This window comes from Myxocyprinus asiaticus, chromosome 47 (assembly GCF_019703515.2).
Source record: "Myxocyprinus asiaticus isolate MX2 ecotype Aquarium Trade chromosome 47, UBuf_Myxa_2, whole genome shotgun sequence".
Classification (NCBI taxonomy): domain Eukaryota; kingdom Metazoa; phylum Chordata; class Actinopteri; order Cypriniformes; family Catostomidae; genus Myxocyprinus; species Myxocyprinus asiaticus.
Window position 1 is genome coordinate 18,147,020 of NC_059390.1, and position 21,152 is coordinate 18,168,171.

The 21,152-nt window shown below is 40.5% G+C and overlaps 1 protein-coding gene across 1 annotated transcript in view; it reads right to left on the reverse strand.

Annotated features, from left to right (window-relative positions):
- Positions 1 to 21,152, reverse strand: part of LOC127436756 (staphylococcal nuclease domain-containing protein 1) — a 247,121-nt gene that overhangs the window by 60,692 nt on the left and 165,277 nt on the right. Inside the window, exon 17 of the mRNA XM_051691102.1 lies at positions 16,123 to 16,311. Within this exon, the coding sequence (XP_051547062.1) occupies positions 16,123 to 16,311 (189 nt within the window). The remainder of the gene's footprint in view (positions 1 to 16,122; positions 16,312 to 21,152) is intronic.

A 21,152-nucleotide genomic window follows, 5' to 3' on the forward strand; every position in this document is an offset into this window, starting at 1 on the left:
ATATATATTTTTTTTACAATATATTCGCAATGATTTTGTTGCCAATATAAAATTGAGCAACGACGTGAATATTATAATGCACTTTTATTTAACCATAAAGTTTCCTAAAAACGGTTTAATTTTAATAGTTTCACAACACTTCACGGTCTCTCGTGACTTGCAAGCATGAAAGCTTTAAAACATATACATTACATTTTCATGGTGTAACCTATAGTAATGTGGTCTTGTAGAATTATTTCATTTAGTGGCAGCGAACACAATAAGTTCTGATCCTTACAAACATAATTTACTGTAGAAACTAGGTTTGTACATGAGGGCGACAAGCCTTTGAATGATGTTTTGCACTGGACGCGATCACACGGTTTGGATCGATCACTCAGCTTTATAGTCAGAAACACGTTTATACGACCACTGAATAGCGATAACTTTGTTGAAACATCAGCCAAAACTTTTAAGTGTTCAATCATTTCTTCTTAAGAATAACGCATGCACTTCCAAAGAAACATTTTTACCTAACCATCTGCACCTTCAGCTGAGGTAACTGCATCCCATGCTTTATCCTTTGTTAATTCATTCTTATAAAATGTAAGTTGAGGACCATGTAGCTCTTTAGTTCTCAACATTAAGTCTTGTTTCATCCACTGTCAATACAAGAAGTTCTGAAATCACCGACCAATCGGGCGGTCACGTGTAATTGTTAACGTTTGGCAGCACACTCAGCTGTGTACTGCTGTTAACCCTTAAGAGCTGCTCGCTGTGTAATAGTATATAATAAGCAGTTTTTTTAATAGTCAGTATCTGGTGTGGCCACCAGCTGCATTAAGTACTGCAGTGTATTTCCTCCTCATGGACTGCACCAGATTTGCCAGTTCTTGCTATGAGATGTTACCCCACTCTTCCACCAAGGCACTTGCAAGTTCCCGGACATTTCTGGGGGGAATGGCCTTAGCCCTCACCCTCCAATCCAACAGGTCCCAGACGTGCTCAATGGGATTGAGATCTGGGCTCTTCGCTGGCCATGGTAGAACACTGACATTCCTGTCTTGCAGGAAATCATGCACAGAACGAGCAGTACGGCTGGTGGCATTGTCATGCTGGAGGGTCATGTCAGGATGAGCCTGCTAGAAGGGTACCACATGAGGGAGGAGGATGTCTTCCCTGTAACGCACAGCGTTGAGACTGCCTGCAATGACAACAAGCTCAGTCCAATGATGCTGTGACACACTGCCCCAGACCACGAAGGACCCTCCACCTCCAAATCGATCCCGCTCCAGAGTACAGGCCTCGGTGTAACGCTCATTCCTTCGACGATAAACACGAGTCCGACCATCACCCCTGGTGAAAAAAAACCATGACTCGTCAGTGAAGAGCACTTTTTGCCAGTCCTGTCGGTGGGTTTGTGCCCATAGGCAACGTTGTTGCCGGTGATGTCTGGTAAGGTCCTGCCTTACAACAGGCCTACAAGCCTCAATCCAGTCTTTATTAGCCTATTGCGGACAGTCTGTGCACTGGTGGAGGGATTGTGCGTTCCTGGTGTAACTCGGGCATTTGTTGTTGCCAGCCTGTTCCTGTCCCACAAATGTGATACTCGGATGTACCAATCTTGTGCAGGTGTTGTTACACATGGTCTGCCACTGCGAGGACGATCAGCTGTCCTTCCTGTCTCCCTGTAGCGCTGTCTTAGGCGTCTCAAAGTACAGACATTGCAATTTATTGCCCTGGCCACATCTGCAGTCCTCATGCCTCCAAAAAATTATCTTTAAAATACAGTGTCCTGAAAAAGGGACGTCCCTTTTTTAGGACACTGTATTTTAAAGATAATTTTGTAAAAATCCAAATAACTTTATATGTATATACATACATGTATATATGTGTGTGTGTGTCGCTGTTTATCAATATATTTTAATATTAGTGCACATAATAAAAAAATTACTGTTTTTTTTTTTTTGACTAAAAAGAACAATACATAAATATTGATATATACGTTTTTAATATCTAATTCTAAATATTATAAAGGCAGAAAAATAGAGATTTTGTACACTACACAACCAAATCTGTTTAGTATTGTTGACAAGTCTAATCTAAATTGATAGGGCACTTGATTATATAAAAAAAAAATCTCTTAAATAAAAAGCAGCTGTATCACTGCTGGAGTCTGGTAATGGACTGACTGTAAGAACGGTTCGAATGGCACAGCAATCTTTAAACTAAAGGACAGTAGCAACTCACGCAGCAAGAAACAAATATTTAGCATCTATTAGCCAGACGCAGAAGGGCATCCCACTGCCAAACAACATCTTACACACAGCCAGGAGCTTCTGCACTATGCAAATGTTACTGTGTGTGCGAGGAAAGGTCCACACTTTTTAATTACTATCAGGCGATTAGAGAGCACACCTGATGCGACAGAGGAGTTGAGGGCACTAAACGTTTTGGCGGTGGAGTTTGTACTCCTAAAAAGGACCAAAAGTCAGTAGGCGAGAGGGAAATGTCATGGTTGTGTGTGTCTAATTCCACTTGGAAGGAGTGGAAATGCAGTCTCGTTCATCGCACACACATAGATAATTGCGTGGATCTCAGCGCAAGTGACTTTTAGATCTAAACAGTGTTGAATTTAAAGGACAAGACAACAGTTAATGTATTCTCCTTTACTGTCATATACCGCAGGCTGCAGAAGCTTAAGGAACTGAAACTGGAGTTACTACAGTATTTTCAACAGTTCAGAATCACTAGTAGTGAACATTTTGTTAAAGGGAAGACCTGGAGAGATGTTTCAGGATCTGTTTTTATATCAATCCAGCCATAACCGTAATCTCAGGAAGCACTTATCCAAGGACAGGGCTCTGACTTTAAATGCTGTACATTGTAGATTTTCCCAGGTTAACTGGAGCGTATTTCTTTTTCTTGTGATCGGCGAATATAAACATGACTCGTACGAGGCATCTGAAACTACCGCTTCACCATCGGGTTCATGTTGAATGTTGAAAGCGCAAAGATGTGTCAGTGGATGAGCGAGCATGCACAGGAGCGCTCCATGACAACGAGGCTCGCACAACTGTGCTGGACTAATAGGAATCTGCATTGAAGTTTATGCCACACAGGTTATGTGTGTGTGTTTAAGGAAACTGAATAAACACTGATCAAAATACTATAATTTTAATTATTCTATTGCTATTTATTAATGCGATTATTATTGCGATAATAAACCATATTTGTAAACAGAAATAGGAAAGCCATCCTTCTAAAACACAATACTGAGATGCTGCAAAACTTACAACAGGAATCCAAAAGTCAAAACAATTTCTGCTGCTTTTTGGGGACAGTGACTACATTTACATGGATGTCAGAATGTGGCTTATCGTCTAAGTGGGGCACTCTTTACTCCCGTATACATGTGGCTAGGTCAGTAAGCAGCTTTCTCCACAGCAACGTAATTTCCCCGTGACGCTCATGTAAATAGCAAACATGGGATCTGAGGAAGACTTTGCTATTTTAATGTCTGTTGCTTAGCTTTTTTCCCCAGATATCCCAGAGTTGTTGCTGTGTTTGTTTTCTTCACTTTCTATTGCTACCTGCAGCAGAATTGCGCTGCAGTAGTGGGGTTTCCCTCTTACGTAACACTGCAAGATTTCCCCAATGTACAAGAACACACACGAATGTAAGGGACAGTCAATATTTTGCATTGGAGTGTATAAATGGGTATAGTTTATAGTGAATGTGATTTTCCACTGAAATCCCAGAAATGTTGAGTTCTTATCGCTGTGTTGACTTGTTGTTGGGCTCCATCTTTTGACGTTTGTTATCCTGTCTGTTCCACGCACGCGCACACTTCAAACATGCATCAGAATGACGCTTGTGTTTACATGTCCACATTAAGCCGCATTCTCAGAGAGAAACCTATGTGTTAAACCATTTTCTCTTAATCCCTTAAACTGTGTTCTTGTTTACATGACATTTCAGAAGGCTGATTTCTGCTAAATCCTTGGAATAAACTTTTTTTTTAAGTGCATATAAACGTGGTCAGTGATTTTCCAACTGCATGCAGTTCTCTTCACTTTCTCTGAAGGACTCATGACATTGCAGAGCCAAGTACAGGAAACACCATTGCCACTCAGGCAGAAAAATGGCTGCTCGTGGCCTCCCAGGAGGGGACAAACGTCACCATGCCACTGCAAGGCAACTGTCCTTCAACCTTACTCGCATTAAGTGTTCCTTGAGAAACAAGGAGAGAGAGAGAAAGAGAGACATATATGCAGGCAGTTGTGAACACAATCATTTGTGTTTTATTTTCCCTTTCTGCGTATTCAAGCATGTGTTCATCTGCAGTAATGCAATTCACAATGTCATATCTAATTACAGTCTAAGTACAAACTCACACACACACACACACACACACACACACACACACACACACACACACACTCTCTCTCTCTCTCTCTGCTCCCCCACGAGAACTGGAATAGTGAAAGTGTCCTGGCTTCTCTTTCTGCACGGGTGAACCAAGGGCAGCCACAAACCTGCCTAAAAAGACGTCTGCCAAAAGCCTTGAGGGATATCCCATAAACGAGAGGAGGAAAACTATGCAGCGTTCAAGGACGCACAGTCACAATGACATCTCATTTATTCACAAGCTTGCGTATATATGCGTGTCAGTGTGCGTGAGAACTGTAGCTTTAGCTAGATGTCCTCCTGCATGTATGCAGATGTCTGACACACAATCTCTTTATGTGGATGGATATGAGTCTCTGCAGAAAGTGCGTTTATGCGGCTAATCAGTCATGCTGTTTGCTCATCTATGCACTCTTCTGATCTCCTTCAAGCTGGCATTGACGTTTAGTTTTCAGAGGTCCTCACTTTTGCATGCATGAGTCTGTAAAAGTGTGTGTGGCTTAATTTATGTGTATTGTACTGTTACTGGTCTGCTGAGGCACGTTACAAACAGAAATGACCGACTGCTGAAACTGCAACCCAGATTTGTGAGAAAAATCTGTAAACTACACACACAAAAATTTGGCACTTATTTTTGTGTATGTGTGTTTCGGGATTTATAAGGAGTCCTGGCTTGCCTTCAGGGCTGTTCAGAATTGCTTGTGCGTGTGTGTTAGAGCAGATGACCCAAGCCCATATCTATGCAGAAATGCACTTCTTACATAATCCATGAGATGTATGGAATAGCCCTTCTCAGCTCTTACCTTTTGTATGACAAGAGAGCTGATCTTTTTTTTTTTTTTTCTCTCTGAGGTAAGCAAGAAGAGAGCACTTACTGACAACACACACACACACCTTACATTCTCCAACACAAACCAAAAAAACTGGTGTGGGTGAACAAATCACACCACCATATGGATGAATTTCCCAGGAGACACTGCTCTTCTACAGGTCACATTTCCTATTGTATCTACTCTAGTGTTTCCTATAGAATTATATCCACTCCCCTGCCAACCAGCCAGTTAGCCTAATGAGCCTTAAGTATACATAACAGTAATGGTTCTCTGTTCATTTCGAGTCGGACATGATGAAAATAAGGACTTCAGTGAGTGAACCGATTCAAATGTAATATTTGTTAGTTCAAGATTCGGTGACTGATTTATTAAAAAAAAAAAAAAAGAATTAACTCATAAGAGCCAGCAGTTTAATTACCAAAAAAAAAAAAAAATCAACTTCATAAAATCCAACAATGCAATAAAACAGTTTACATGAGATTGAAAATCATCTATTAATGACCTTAATTCTATAAAAGAAAATGGTGATACGATATCTGTTCAAGCATAATCAATGTGATCAATGTCAACTGTCTTTCAGATGCAGACTGCAAGCTCCCTACTCAGATCTAAAATATTATCATAATTTTTATTTTTTTATTTTTTTTGCTGTGGCACTGTAGATTCAGTGGTGAAGGAAATATTTATCCACTGATTTTTTTCCCCTCTAGGTTCAATAAATACACCGACAGAAAAGGCATTCCACTCTATACTGGAATCCATTCTGAATAAATACTTGGGCAAAAACAAAGACATATGGCCTGGCAGGGATAGTGTTATTGCTAATGTATATGAAGCCATTGCTTAGTGTCACCACAACTCTAATTAGTCTCCCTTACTGAAACCGAGAGGAGAATTAATTACTTTGTGCGGTTTGTTGACACAGCGACACCCAACTTGTTTCTCTGCCAGCCAAGAACACTTGGGTGCGTAAATTCTTAATTAAACTTTTGTTTCGCAATGGAAATCCTTCCGAAGATCTTTATTAGCACATTTGCAGGAACACAGTCAAGAGTAACAAGATCTGCCAAACTTTTTAGCACAGCAAAACTTCATATTACTTCAGGAATAAGAGTGTGGGTTTCCAAACAAGAAAATACTCCATGAAGAAGGGCATGGGGGAGGTACGGAAAGAGAACTTGAGAGCTGAGCGAATACTGAAAGCGCATCCTGGATGTATTACGCTCATCTGTAACGTAGGGGTGACCTGAACGAAACCTCCGCACTGCTCATAATCACAGCTTCTGCCAGGGGAAGCACTCTCATTGCTACGTAGTTGAGAAGACTGCAATCATGAATTCAAGATGAGGCTGAGGAACCACAGCGGCTCCATGAGAGAGCAAAGAGCTTTTTCTTGTTTGCTCTAGATTCACGCTGCAAGGCGTTTTGTTCTGATTTGGCATGGAGAATACTCGACCACACAGGGAAGACAGAGCAGGATGAATTCTTAAGATGTATATTAAATTATGATTTGCTAACACAGATGCTGAGGTTGATGGGGCATTACTGTTGAATCAACAAATTAGATACAATTCTCACTAAAGAAATGGACTGGCCAAAGAAACTGCTTAAAAAAAAAAAAAAAAAAAAAAGCTCCAATGTGAAGAGGGAGCATTATGTCTTTTTCATGTGAGTTAACATCACTTTACACATGTCAAAAGTGTTATTAATTTCATTAGACGTAAAACTTAAAATATTAAAGCTATTCATTAACATTAATGAATTCACAGCATGTATTAATCTTTGTTAATATCAATTAATCAAAATACCACTGTTCATTGTTTATGTTAGTTCATAATGCATTAAGTCAATAACTTATAATGTACAAATGTATTAGTGCATTAGTAAAATTAACCAAGATTAACATATTCTGTAAAAGCATTGTTCAATTTGCATTGTCCAAACTTGTTTCACTTGTAAATAACAGACAGTAACAGACAAGCTTCTTACAGAAATACATTTTGATTGGTCCAAAAGTCGGTTTTTGCATGCAGACACGTTTACAGCCATTTTATGACAGAGACATCAGTCCAGCCATGTTTGTTGTCTCTTTTTAGTTAGCCAAATCCCTGTTGTGGTGGAGCAGGCCTTAGCTGAAGCCTTCAGGGAGAGTCGCTGTGCCTAATTGGATAACTCTTACTATGATTCACCACAGCACTCTGGTTGTTCCTGCCTGACACAGCCTGCCCTTCATTTGTTAAATTAGAAGGCAATGATGACAGCAGAGAGGAGTGAGGAGCAGAATGGAAATACATATATAATCACACCTTTAGTGCCATTTCTACACAGCACCTAATGCAATTTACAACCACCAAAAGCCCTGAGATGGAGAATGAGGAAGGCAACTCTAAATAAATAGTCTAAAGACAGAGATAGAGCCAAAGAGAGAGGCAGAAAATACATTAAAATGCCCTCCCAAGAGAAATTTCACTCAAGCGAGGAATCCAGGTGTCTGCAAAATGAACTTTCAGATGATTGGCTGAAGACAGTTTATTGGGAATCAAAACTTGCAAAACAGAGCACCTGAAAACTCCAGAATAGCATTAACTTTTTCTCATCAAGCGCTCAGATAACCTTATCTGTGCCACGTATGAAATTATATTGTCGTGTTTTATAATATTACCATGGCAACAGCCACTGCTTCACTTGATTCTGTAGCTGAAAAAAGAAAACATGATATAAAAAGCATTAACTTCATTTAGGTCACTTTGTTCTCCATAACAGAGAAATTATGATATATTTGTACAGTATGTGCATGCAAGTCAGTTTTCAGAATTTATTTATTTCCAAAGGAAATTAAAAGAGGACCTTTAATTAAAGCACATTGTTCAACATGAAAAATTAATAATACATATATATATATATATATATAAAAACACACACACACCGATCAGCCACAACATTAAAATCACCTGCCTAATATTGTGTAGGTCCGCCTCATGCCGCCAAAACAGCGCCAACCCACATCTCAGAATAGCATTCTGAGATGCTATTCTTCTCACCACAATTGTACAGAGCGGTTATCTGAGTTACCATAGACTTTGTCAGTTCGAACCAGTCTGGCCATTTTCTGCTGACCTCTCTCATCAACAAAGCGTTTCCATCTGCAGAACTGCCACTCACTGGATGTTTTTTGTTTTTGGCACCATTCTGAGTAAATTCTAGAGACTGCTGTCTCTCTGTTGCCCAAGTGATCAGCAGTTACAGAAACCAGCCTCAACTGGCACCAACAATCATGCCACGGTCCAAATCACCGTGATTTTTTTCCCCATTCTGATGGTTGATGTGACATTAACTGAAGCTCCTGACCTGTATCTGCATGACATTATGCACTGTACTGCTGCCACATGACTGGGTGATTAGATAAATCGCAAGGATGATTGTTGGTGCCAGAGCCTGAAGTCAAATATTCATGTGGTAATGCAAGTCTGAAAATTCAGGTTTCAGTAGGCTGATCTGAGCCTCCAAATATCATTCTTTCTTGCTTCTTGCTCGTTCCAGTTTTGACAACAAAACTGGAACAAGCAAATGCTAACTCATTGAAATCCAAAGGTGAAGCAAATGCTAACTCATTGAAATCCAAAGGTGAAGTATGTAATTCTTTCCATGTTTAAATAGGTTCTTCTATCCTTCACCAGTTTAATGTGCAGAGTTAACTATAAGGAAGCCATTCACAGGTTGATTTCCCCCAAAAGTTCAAACACTGTGGCTCTCTTGCACATCCAGTCCAACCCGTTGAAAAGCAACATCACCAAAATGCCCACTGTGACATGTTAAACATTTTGGGGTTTCATCTGGATATTTTGATTGTCAGCGGCACTGATGAGCTGTGGAGAAAATTGGAAGGCAATTTCATCTGACTCTGTCAAACTGCTGCTCAAAGACTTCACACTGGCACTGGACGTACCCATCGTACCCTGATGAGGCCCTTGAAAAAGATTCCTTCACAAGAGGTGGGAATTGGCCCAAAGAAGTAAAAGAGCAACAGAAATATTCTTCAGATCAACAATCCCAATTAATTCTCTTTAGCTAAGAGTGAAAGTGGATTCAGCGTGCACAGAAACAGATTCAGAAATTGTTCAGACAGATGTGGATGACACATGGTGGCATTCACCCACTGTACAAATTTATCAAGCTTAAATGTCATGAGCAGGCGGCTGTCCTTCTCAACCCCTGCGGAATCCTGTCACGAGTGTTGTAAAGCTCACAAGAACTTGGGGAGGCTATTACAGCAGAAATCCCCCCCCAACATAATTATGCACCGATAATAATACAAGATATGAGGGAACAGGGAGACAAACAAATTATAAGGGGGGGGGGGGCAAAGAAACTGTGAAGGGCAAAATGCTGGACAAGCTCAGTGATGTCCTGAACAATGATAATGATGATGATCTAAAGGATGATTGTAATCAATGGCTGGGCCATCCCAGGCTTTGAGAATCATGGGAAGATCCAGCAGGACCAGTCTAATGTACACCAAACTCAGTTTATGAGATTACGGAAGCCCTTGTCTCAACTTCTCTTTAGATTTGCCTCCTCATAATTAGCGTGTTGTAATTATAAAAAGGCTCTTTTAATAGCCTGTGTTGTGAGATGTGAGAACATTGGCTTGGTGCACGCAGGGTCGTAAACTGCTCTCTAATCAGCAGCCATAACCCTGTTGCCCGGCAACGAGAAGTGTTCAAACATCTCCTTGCACCAACTGTTTACATTTTAGAGCGAGTGTTGGCACCGCTGCACATGATGTTGAGAGGAATGTATAAATGGATTCGCTCAATCTACTGGGAAACTGTGTTAAAATAAAATGAGTGATGAAAGTGTGCCGGGGTCGTGGGACCTTACGGCATTTGCACGTCTTTCATTACCCTCTCAGAAAACAGAAAATCAATCAATCATATGCTCTTCCAGTAAGCCGCATCGCAACACAAATACAATGTAAGACTCTTTGTTTTGTGTGAAGCAGGTTCACTAATACATCTCTCCTCAAACAATGATACACTACTAGGGTAAGGAGAGGTGCAATCCAGACCTAGTCTTGCCCAGCCCAGACTTTTGATTATCAGTATGAAGTCTGTCCATAATCAGCCACTTAAACAGTAATAAGCCATCTGATTGACATGTACTGGATTTGAACTCGCGACTCCAGGGGTGGTAGTCAGCGTCAATACTCGCTGAGCTACCTAGACCCGATTACTTAGCACCTTAAACAAAACTCTAAGATCTCTTTCGAAGATACAAAGACGTAAAACTTTTGCAAAATTTGTCAAATCTAGCAACTACAGTACAAATTCAAAATCACTCATTTAGAAGTCAAGTTCCTTCTAAACTAAATCTTTTCCTTTTGGATTCATAAGACCAATGCACCCTGACCAAGCCAGCCAATTAGATGTATGTGAACTGTCTATGAGTGGGCCAGCTGAGACCAGGGGTGTTTTCACACCTGGCTTGTTTGGAGCAATTGTTTCGGAACCTGGTGCATTTTCTCCCTTGGTTTGGTGCATTTAGGTATATCTGACCATAGCAATCTCATTCGGATCTGCACCAAAACAATCGGTCTAAAACCTCCAGAATGAGGTGGTCTCGGACCGATTGCAAAACAATCCTTGAGTGGTTTGCTTGTGGTGAGAATGCAATCCAAAACAAGAGACCAACAACCAATATCCCTATAAAAACTATGAGCATACCTGAAGGATGTTTGGAGAAGACACATATGTAATTCATCATCAAAACGTGGATATAGCCTTTTGGTGACTATATTAGATATACTTGAATATAGAGTTTAAATATTGTTAAGAATTGTTTGTTTTTTATTCCTGAGGTAATTTTAGTATGATAGCTTCTCTCTTTTAGATAGCGGGCGGCAGAACACAGGTCTGTGATTGTGAGAAAAGGCACTTTCAGACGGAATGCAAAAGCATCTAATGAAGGATTAAAATAATCATGCCATAAATTTTACATCTAATATCCATCCGAGTGTCGGATAATGTTTTTTTTTGCCGCACAACCTCTGATTGGAAGGTGCATTCTGTACTGTGCGGTGACACTTTGCAGAACCGTGACTTAAGAATACTCTAAAATTTGAAATGGTTGACAATTTTTTTTTTAGAGGTGCATCACTTTAACCAGTATTTCGATGTATGATCGAAATCCCGGAAGAGCGCTCATACATTGTGACCAATGAAGGGACAGCTTGCTCACGTGTGACTTTTATTAACACAGTTTTGGTCCATTTTGAAATATTGTCTTGTGAAAGCAAGTCGATGCAACAAAGTAGAAAAAACAACATTGTAACAATTTTAGCCCCTGTTTCAGAACAAATCCAATGAGCTACAGGTCTGTTAACCACCCTAATTCTACACCAACAAACTAACATGTATTTGTAACAAAGTTCCTTAACTCTCTGAAGGCGGTGGGAGCCAGGCAAACATCCAACATAAGACACTTTATTGTCAGCACTTTTCAGTGTAACAAAACATTCAACACCACCGCTTTTCATTGATTTGAAAAAAATAAAATAAATAAATAAATACATAAAAAAAATAAAAAAATAAAGTGATTTGATTTTCAGCAGCACGAACACACATTAACAGAGTGCTTTTCAGCTCCATACAGACACGCACAGCTTCCTTGCATCTCTCTCTCGGTGTCTCTCCCGACTGCAGCTATGGTTGCGGCTTTATCCCTCGCCCGCCAACACCACAATCACTAAAAGCTGGGCAAGATAATTCACTCCAGGTGTCCATCCCGTCTCGCTCCGCACTGTTGTCGCTCGGCCCCGCCCCCCTCGCCACAGTATTGTACAAAATGTTATCTGATCCTAAACTGAGTCCATGTTGATTCTATAAAAAAACTCTCAAGTTTTTAATGTTAAAGCTCAAGCATAGAGTAAAATCCTCAAATGTTTCTCTTCATTAAAATGTGGTCTCCTTTGGCCTACTTTGACTCAATTTCACAGCTAATGGACCAATACTTCACACTACTGGACTGCTTTGTATTACTTTCAATATAAAGGCAAACGGAGAGAGAACAAGCAAACTTTTAATGAATCCTGACTCTCACAAGTCTCAGTACATTTAATTACTGACACTTTCTGAACTGGACACCTTACACAGAAAGCATCCAACATATCCCCATCCACCAACAAGAGAGCAATAAAGGGGGAAAAAAAAACCTTACCTGGCTAGGGTGAAAATGAAAGCCATCAAGGCAAACAAATGCTGCCCTCAGCTTTTACTTTCCATCTTCCGCTGGTCCTGAAGAGTTAATTATCTCCATTATTCAACATGGCCAGGGAAATTCAAGCATTGATTGGGACAGACCAATCACCTAGTGCCTCCAATCTGACAGAACAATGCAGCTGTCTGGCACTTGGGTGGCGATTGTGAGCAGGAGAACAAGGCACGACAAACCAAACTTGTCATCTTTGATTTAGTGCCAGCTGTTGCACTGAGTCAATCCCGAAGACCAACCGGGAAGAGACAGCACAGGAAGTAAGGGTCAAACTGCGCTTTCCTCAATGTGTCACTAAGAAACATGCCACTCTTTGTTTACGGCGAGGTGACACCGAGGTAGAAAGATCAGTGTGTGAGTGTGCATACGTGAGTGCCTCTGTATCTTCAAGGGAGTGTAAACAAGTAAGACTGACTTTTTAAAGCAGGCATATGTTCAATCAGAAGAGATCTATGGATGCACATTTCAGGTTGGTAGCTATTTTTGAGGACTGGAAGCCGATAACACAGCCTTTAAAAGAGAAATGGGGCTATATATTTTGGGACTTTGTGCAATATTTTGTAAAGCCGAGAGATTGAGATAGCAAGAGTGAGTGAGAAAGAGAGAAATGATAGATTCAACAGAGAGGACAGAAACACACTCTTTGATGCCTTGAGCAGTAGATCATATTGCTATCAGCACAGGGCCAAATAAGGGAGGAGGACAGAGGAAACGGATGGCAGGACAGTGTTTGTCCAGCAGGGCCGGTGCTTTCCTTAGACCGTAATGAAAATGAAGTGAGACTGAGATCAGGGATGGAGAGGGCTTCATCAATCAGAGCTCAGTAGAGAGAACACAACTGATAGTGCCAAAGACAAAGCCCTGTGGCACCCCCTGAGCTACATACTCATTCCTGTGCCTTTTGTTCGGCTCCTCATGTTTTTGGAGATCCTCTGTCTATTTGTTCAGCCTGAGCTAATGCAACACGACAACAGATTTGTGTATTCTCTTTGTTCAAAAATGCACTGCATGAAAGGCTCTGGCATCAGCTCCAGGAGCACAAGGCATGCTGGGCAGAAAGGAGACATTACCGGACGAGATCTGAAGATATCTGGAATTATAAGTAATAAAACACTTTACTGGTCAGATGCAGGAAGGAGAGGATTTACCTGAACTTGTGTGTCCAGTTGACTCGAAGACTCCAATTGACTGAATGAAGCAATGTTCCAAAATCTAGTGAGCTGCCTTGCTGTCTACTGTCTACATAAATTGCATTCATAAAGTATTTAGACCCCTTCTTTTTTTTTTTTTTCACATTTTATGTTGCAGCCTTATGCCAAAATGCTTTAAATAATTTTTTCCCCACATCAATCTACACTCCATACCCCATATTGATAAAGCAAAAAACAGATTTTTGATAACTTTGCAAATTTATAAATAAAATAAAAAACTGAAATATCACATTGACAAAAATATTCAGACCCTTAACTCAGTTGAAGCACCGTTGGCAGCGATTATAGCCTCAAGACATTTTGGGTATGATGCGACAAGTTTTACACACCTGGATTTGGAGAATTTCTGCCATTCTTCTCTACAGATCCTCTTAAACTCAGTCAGGTTGGATGAGGACCGTCGGTGGATAGCCATTTTCAGGTCTCTCTAGAGATGTTCAATTGGGTTCAAGTCCGGGCTCTGGCTGGGCCACTCAAGAACATTCACAGAGTTGTCCCTAAGCCACTCTTGCGTTGTCTTGCCTGTGTGCTTAGGGTCATTGTCCTGTTGTAAGGTGAACCTTCGGCTCAGTCTGAGGTCCTAAGCACTCTGGACCAGGTTTTCATTAAGGATATCTCTGTATCTTGCCGTGTTCAGCTTTCCTTCAACCCTGACCGGTACCCAAGTCCCTGCCGCTGAAAAACACCCCATAGCTTGATGCTACCACCACCATGCTCCACCGTTTGGATGGTATTGCGCAGGTGATGAGCGGTGCCTGGTTTCCTCCAGACATGATGCTTGGAATTGAGGCCATACAGTTTAATTTTCGTTTTATCAGACCAGAGAAACTTGTTTCTCACAGATTAAGTGTCCTCTGGAAGCTTTTTTTGCAAATTCCAAGTGGGCTTTCGTGTGTCTTGCACTGAGGAGAGGCTTCCATCTGGCCACTCTGCCATAAAGCCCAGCTCGGTGGAGTTTTGCAGTGATGGTTGTCCTTCTGCAAGTTTCTTCCATCTCCACACATGATCTCTGGAGCTCAAACAGAGTGACCATTGGGTTCTTGGTCACCTCTTTACCAAGGCCCTTTCTCCCCCGATTGCTAGGCAGACAGCTCTAGGAATAGTCCAAGTTGTTCCAAACTTCTTCCATTTAAGAATTATGGAGGCCCACAATTATCACAATAGAGTTTGACATGTGACTGTGGTAGCGACATGACTAACAAAAAGGGGTACATCGATCGATCGGTTGCCGAATTTAATTTGGCTGATAATGCCTAGATATTTTGTAGATTGTGGCAGTCTTTTTTTTGTTTTTTATTGCGGCATGCATGAAATCACACACCATCACTGAATGAGCACTCGTTCAGCCATCGAAGCATGACACTGCGGCAACTGGAGGGTGTTATTGGCAATTAAGCATTTGTGAATTTACAATTTAGACATGTTGTAATTCAGATGAATATGACCGTTTGTTTAAAAAATGTGTAAGAATTACATGTGTGTGAATATTAATGTGCCCATTTTTAAGAGTTATTGAGGTAATTCTGACTCACTGTACAGTTAGACACGGAGAGGACAAAGATACTGCAAACAGATGTAAAAATGTATTAAACAACAAATAAAGATGCAAATACAAATCTGAGTATACGTGATGTAACACGAGATGCAAAAAATCAGACAGTGTGTGGAGCGATAGCGAGAGATTATGTAATTATGTATAATTTCACAGTGTGGAGCATAAACGTATAACTGCAGCATATAACTTGTAAAAGTGTAACAAAAGGCACTTTAAAAATAAAAAACTGTAATCGGTATTGGCCTCAAATGTCCTAATTGGTGCACCACTACTAACAAACATAAAAATGCACAGCAGACACCAATATTGGGTAAAATAGTCCATCTCTAATTTGATTGAAATATATATTTTTTTAAAGACCATTTTTGGTTTTGCAAGAAATAGTATATTTTAGAGTAAACATTTGATAACTAGTCAGCTTATCTCGGTTAATTTGAGTATGCCAAAATATTTATTTATTATTAAAGTGACTCAAGAGCAAGCATTCAGTACATGCCTAATTTATTTTCTCTCTGCATGGCAGGCAACAGGTTTAATATGTACCTAAATCTCATCCTGTTTACATTTGATGAAATCACTTTAACGCTACAATAAATTAATGAAAAACTAAATTGTTTTTGTTTATTTATGAAATGTATAATTATTTTAAAAATTAAGGCCTTTTCTCTCAATGCACTAGCATGTTGCCTATGTACTAGCAGAACAACACAGGCACACCAACGCAGAACTATAAATGCAAACCAACGCATAGGCCAGGGCGTGGCTATGGCATAATTTTGCCACAGAAGTATAAATCAGCAGCTCACTAGGTTTTGGAACAGAGCTCGAGTCCATGTGAAAGACATTGGATTTCCACCAAACTCACCTTTTCTTTCCTCTGTCTGGCAGCCTCCTCCCCAGACAGCAGAGTCTTGTAGTAGGAGCTTCGCTCTGCAGTGAAGTGGACCTTAGAAAGGGCGTTCTCCACCAGAGCCACTGACAAATTCACACCCTCGATGTGAAGCCAGCCAATGAAGTTCCCTGCCTTATCCATACTCTCCACCTCCACTTCCACCTGAGAGAGAAAGAGAGAGAGAAGGCAAAAGAATGAGTTAATGTATTAGCTGTTTTAGCTGGGATTAGCTGAGATTTCATTACTGGCTTCAGTGACAGAAAAGAGAGGGGCTCTGACTTGGCCAGATCACTGGAGGACTGAGCTATCTATTGATCGCCCAAGCAACTCGGGGGCCTTCAGCATACCCTAACTCACTTCACACACACACTTGCTGTCAGTGACGTAACTGCTGGGCATGTCTTGGTTGCACAATTAAACTTGAGGTTGAGATTCAGCCTGATGCTAACTTTAGCCTGACATTCTCAATTAAAGCAGTGACACCAGGAAACACAAACCACTTATATATAACATTTGTCTCAGTGAGGCGAGGCTGTTAATTGACCAGTCAAAGTCAGCAGGGAAGGAGAAAAATCATTTAAAAGAGAGAATAAGAAACACATATTTCAAATATTAACCCCTTAGTAAAGTAAAATCTGTGGGGTGAATTTCATAACTGATTTAAACACCTCAAAAACAATTAAACAAAAGCATTCTGTGCTTAATACATCAAGGTTTGAAATAAGTGTACACTCTAAATTTTTCAAAAAACCTAAATGCTCTAATCAAAGCAAGCTGCTAACTTCCTGCTAATTAAGAACAGTGAACAGAGACTGCAAAAAATTGAAAAAAGCTTACACTGTCAAATTATCTCCCTCAGTTATTACATTCTATCAGCAAAACAACATATACATTGTGAGCATGTGTTCGAGTGGGTATGTGTGAAACAGGCAGGTGTTGTAAAAAGCCATTCCAAGAGTCAAAAGATTAAGAGTGTGGTTGCTGGGTAGCTCAGCTAGTAAAGACGCTGACTACCACCCCTGGAGTCGTGAGTTCGAATCCAGGGTGTGCTGAGTAACTCCAGCCAGGTCTCCAAATTGGCCAGGTTGCTAGGGAGGGTAAAGTCACATGGGGTAACCTCCTTGTGGTCACTATAATGTGGTTCGCTCTCGGTGGGGCACGTGGCGAGTTGTGCTTTGTCTCCGCGGCAACACGCTCAACAAGCCACGTGATAAGATGCACGGGTTGATGGTCTCAGACGCGGAGGCAACTTATATTCCTCCTCCGCCACCTGGATTGAGGCGAGTCACTATGCCACCACGAGGACTTGGAGTGCATTGGGAATTGGGCATTCCAAATTGAAAAAAAAAAATAATAAAAGTGCACGGTTGTTCCGCCACGAAGCCCCAAGGGAAATCTGCCGGGAATTACTCTCGGAGACTGAGGCTGCATACGCAGGGAGAGTAAAACTTTTTAATGAGGGCACTTTGATTAAACACATTCTGGTAACCTGGGTTGGCCTTAGCAATGGGTTAAAATGCATTAGGTCTCTCACAGCCATCTTTACACACCCTGTGTACTTTACTGCTGGAACATAAAGCTAACAGAGTTCATCTAAGTGCACAAGCTATTTGAGAACTAGTAAACTGGTTTTCTTTAGTAATGATCCCTCTGTCTGTTTGCAGATGTTGAAAACTAGATCAAACTAGATGTTTTTACATCATATGAGGAGTGATGCTTGCCTGTGCTGCCTCTAGAGGTCAACTAATTTATTGGTTTTGCCCATTAATCAATCACCACCAATAGTTGATTTGTGAGCTATCAGTTATCGCTGATGATCTACTGTACAAAATCACAACCATTTTTGTTCCTAGTTATTATTGGGATTTTGCACAATAAACTGCATTTGGGATTTCATTTAGATTTTTCAAAACATTCAATATAAATAATAATAAAAAGAAACTAATTGGCTGATCAATAGGTTATCAACTTTCTTCCAACAACTTGGTAATCAGTATCGGCAAAATCCAATATGTATCAACCTCATGTTCCACCATGGTAGGGTGTTTGCCAGGACTTTGCTATACAGTTGCTGAGGTGTTCTGAGTGGTTTTAGCATATTAATATGCAATTGCTAGGGTGTTGTTTCATACTGGCCCAAGTCAAATGAGCCCACACCTAAGTCTCTATGATTTCCTGGTCCCTAGATATGGCTCAGTGTCTCTCCATCAGTCCAAGTCTAGAGGATTTTTTACCAGATAATAACATGGTAGTTTTGAAATGCAATAGCACATCTCTCCTTAACAAGCCACATAAATTGATGCATCATTCATGACTGTGCTAAAAACAGTGCAGGACAACTTACGCACTGAATTTTATTACTTAGGTTTAAGGGTGTGTTCAAATCCCTACAATTAAGCAATAGTAACAGTGATGCGTGATTTAGCAAGTACTACAAGTAATGCACAGATTTCATGTGCTTTCTTCCTAATTCAGCCACAAAATGTTTAGTGATACTGTTTTGAGCCAAAAAAAGATGAGAGTCTGAGATACAGATCGGAGACTGGGTGGCTCTCTGCTAGCACCCTCTGTTATGTAAGCGTGTCTTTAGAGGAAAGTTGCTTCCTGAGTTTCAGTGTCAGATGAGGGAGTTTCAGACATGGTATGGCAGCACACACTGCGGAATAGTCCATAACTCTCTTAAGTGCGTCTGTCCACCTCCATTTAATGCATTCTTACCACTCTACACTTCATATAATGCATTATTAAAATCTCCATCAGTGTTTAAAATCGTTTGTGAGAGACAGTGAGTTACATATGGCCTTTATCTTAGCAAACAGATTTAAAATCTCCTTCTTATCCAAATACAAGGTCACATTCAAAGCACTCACTCGGAATTCTCAGAAAAAGGATAATATTTCACGTAAGACTTAATAACGCAATTTATAGTTACACGAATTTAATATGAATGGCCCCAAAACCGAAGATTAATATCATCTTTGCTGTATTATTTCCTGGCGCAATACCATGACTCACACACACACAAAGACAACATGGATAAACAGAGAGAAATGTGAGTGAATGTGATTGAGCCGCGGAAAGTTTTCCACACATATCATATAAAAAAACATCACACAGGGGATATTCAAACTCCTATATTTGCAGCCCATATTGCAGCTTATTGTCGTACCATGCGGCATTTTACCACATCTGCACTACTAATTTACTGCCATAAAGTGAACATGAAAATGTGGTTTTGCATGATGTTTGGTCATAATTGGCAAGGGATGCTAAACCCCATGTGTACTATTGATAAGCGGAGAGATGTTTGGTTTGTTAAGAGGTAAATGGCTGGAATGGGTAACTAGCCATGTTTTCGTAGGTGTAGTGTGGACATTGGCCACCTATTTTTTCTGTTCATTTGAAAATGTCATGTTTTAAACTAATCGAAAAGTAATTTGTTCACTGTGACAACAGTATGCCTCCAAACGTATGCTACTGTGCCCTATACAGGCCTTGAGAAACCAAACATCGGGGACAAGCCAGAATTGTATAGTATTAAACCACAGCTAGGGCTGGACAGTCCGATTATTTGTAATCTTCATTTGAGGAATCCCAACAGTGATTCTTAAAATTGAGATCAATCTTTTACTCTATGCTAGGGAAACCCACCCACAGCCATGTTGGGCAGATGAGAAAAACACTCCACAAACTCAACATTAGGCCCTGCATTGAGATCAGGTATGTGTCAGACTATAGGTGGGTGCCTGGGAAAATCAAGGCCATGTTTTTTGAGATAGGCTACCCACTTTCATTAACACCGACGGTCTCGGTGCCAGATTTCTAATTCTTGATCCCAACACACACACACTCTAAACCCACATGGTACTCGCTCATCTCACAGGATCACATACAGGTACACTAAGGGCAGGTGCGGTCTCTGTTATCCAGCCCAGATGGCTCCCAGTGGAGGTTTCCAGAGCCACTATGACTCCCTGTGGATCGAGCATGAGCCAACATGGCTCCCGCTGGATCACAAATGGCTTCTGTAAGTGTGAAAAATGCCACACAGAGGAGAAACATTCAAATGGATAAAGATTTTCAGGGTGGCTCGCTTTAAGAGGTAAAATGGGCCCTCCCATTTCAAATTGGTCATGGTGGGGGATGATATTAACATTAAGAGATGATAGCGACAGCACCAGACCACAATGGATCTATTTTAGGCTGCTAAAGCTTGATCTACAGATCCATATCCAGACCAGTTATGTATCTAATTTAGACCCACATCTAAAAGTGGCCAGTGCCAGATGTCAATGCTAAAAAAAAAAAAATTAAAAAAAATTAAAAAAAAGATACTATACAAAACAATAAAAACACTAAATTGGCTGACATTGTAACTGCAGCCTTAGATATCTCATTCATTTTCACACTAGTTTAACTTTGCATGGGAGCATACCTAAAGATGATATACAGATTCCCCTAACAGTCAACACACTCTGAGTAATATACACACCGCCAGCCCTCATCACACTTACTTCACTCGCTTTTAATCACCAGACAACCCTTCACTGACTTTAAATCTTATTTTATGGCATGGGCCAATCACTGAGGGCGTAACTCACTCTGTAACTCAAAGCCCGTCATGGTGAGTAAGTACAGCAAGGCAGGATATTCTGGCGTGACTGTCACTGTAGCCCATCCTGTCCTTGATATCAAATGACACATAGGATTCTGCATTAATTTATAAATGGAAGCATCATTTCCACTGGCATAAGCTGACATGTACAGGTGTAAACTAGGGTAACTTCCCTTTCATTTTCATTATAAAAACAAGCCCACTATGAATACTGTGTGCTGGAAGGGAGGTGCTTTAATACTAAAGGTGAGTGAGAAAGTGGTCTTTTTAAAAAGAGTGAATTTATTGTCAGTTTGTACATAACCTTCTGGTTTGTTAGAAGCAGAACATGCAGCTTTATTTAATTTTTTGTGTTTGTCGTTGAAGGTGAACTTTCCAGGTGTGCATT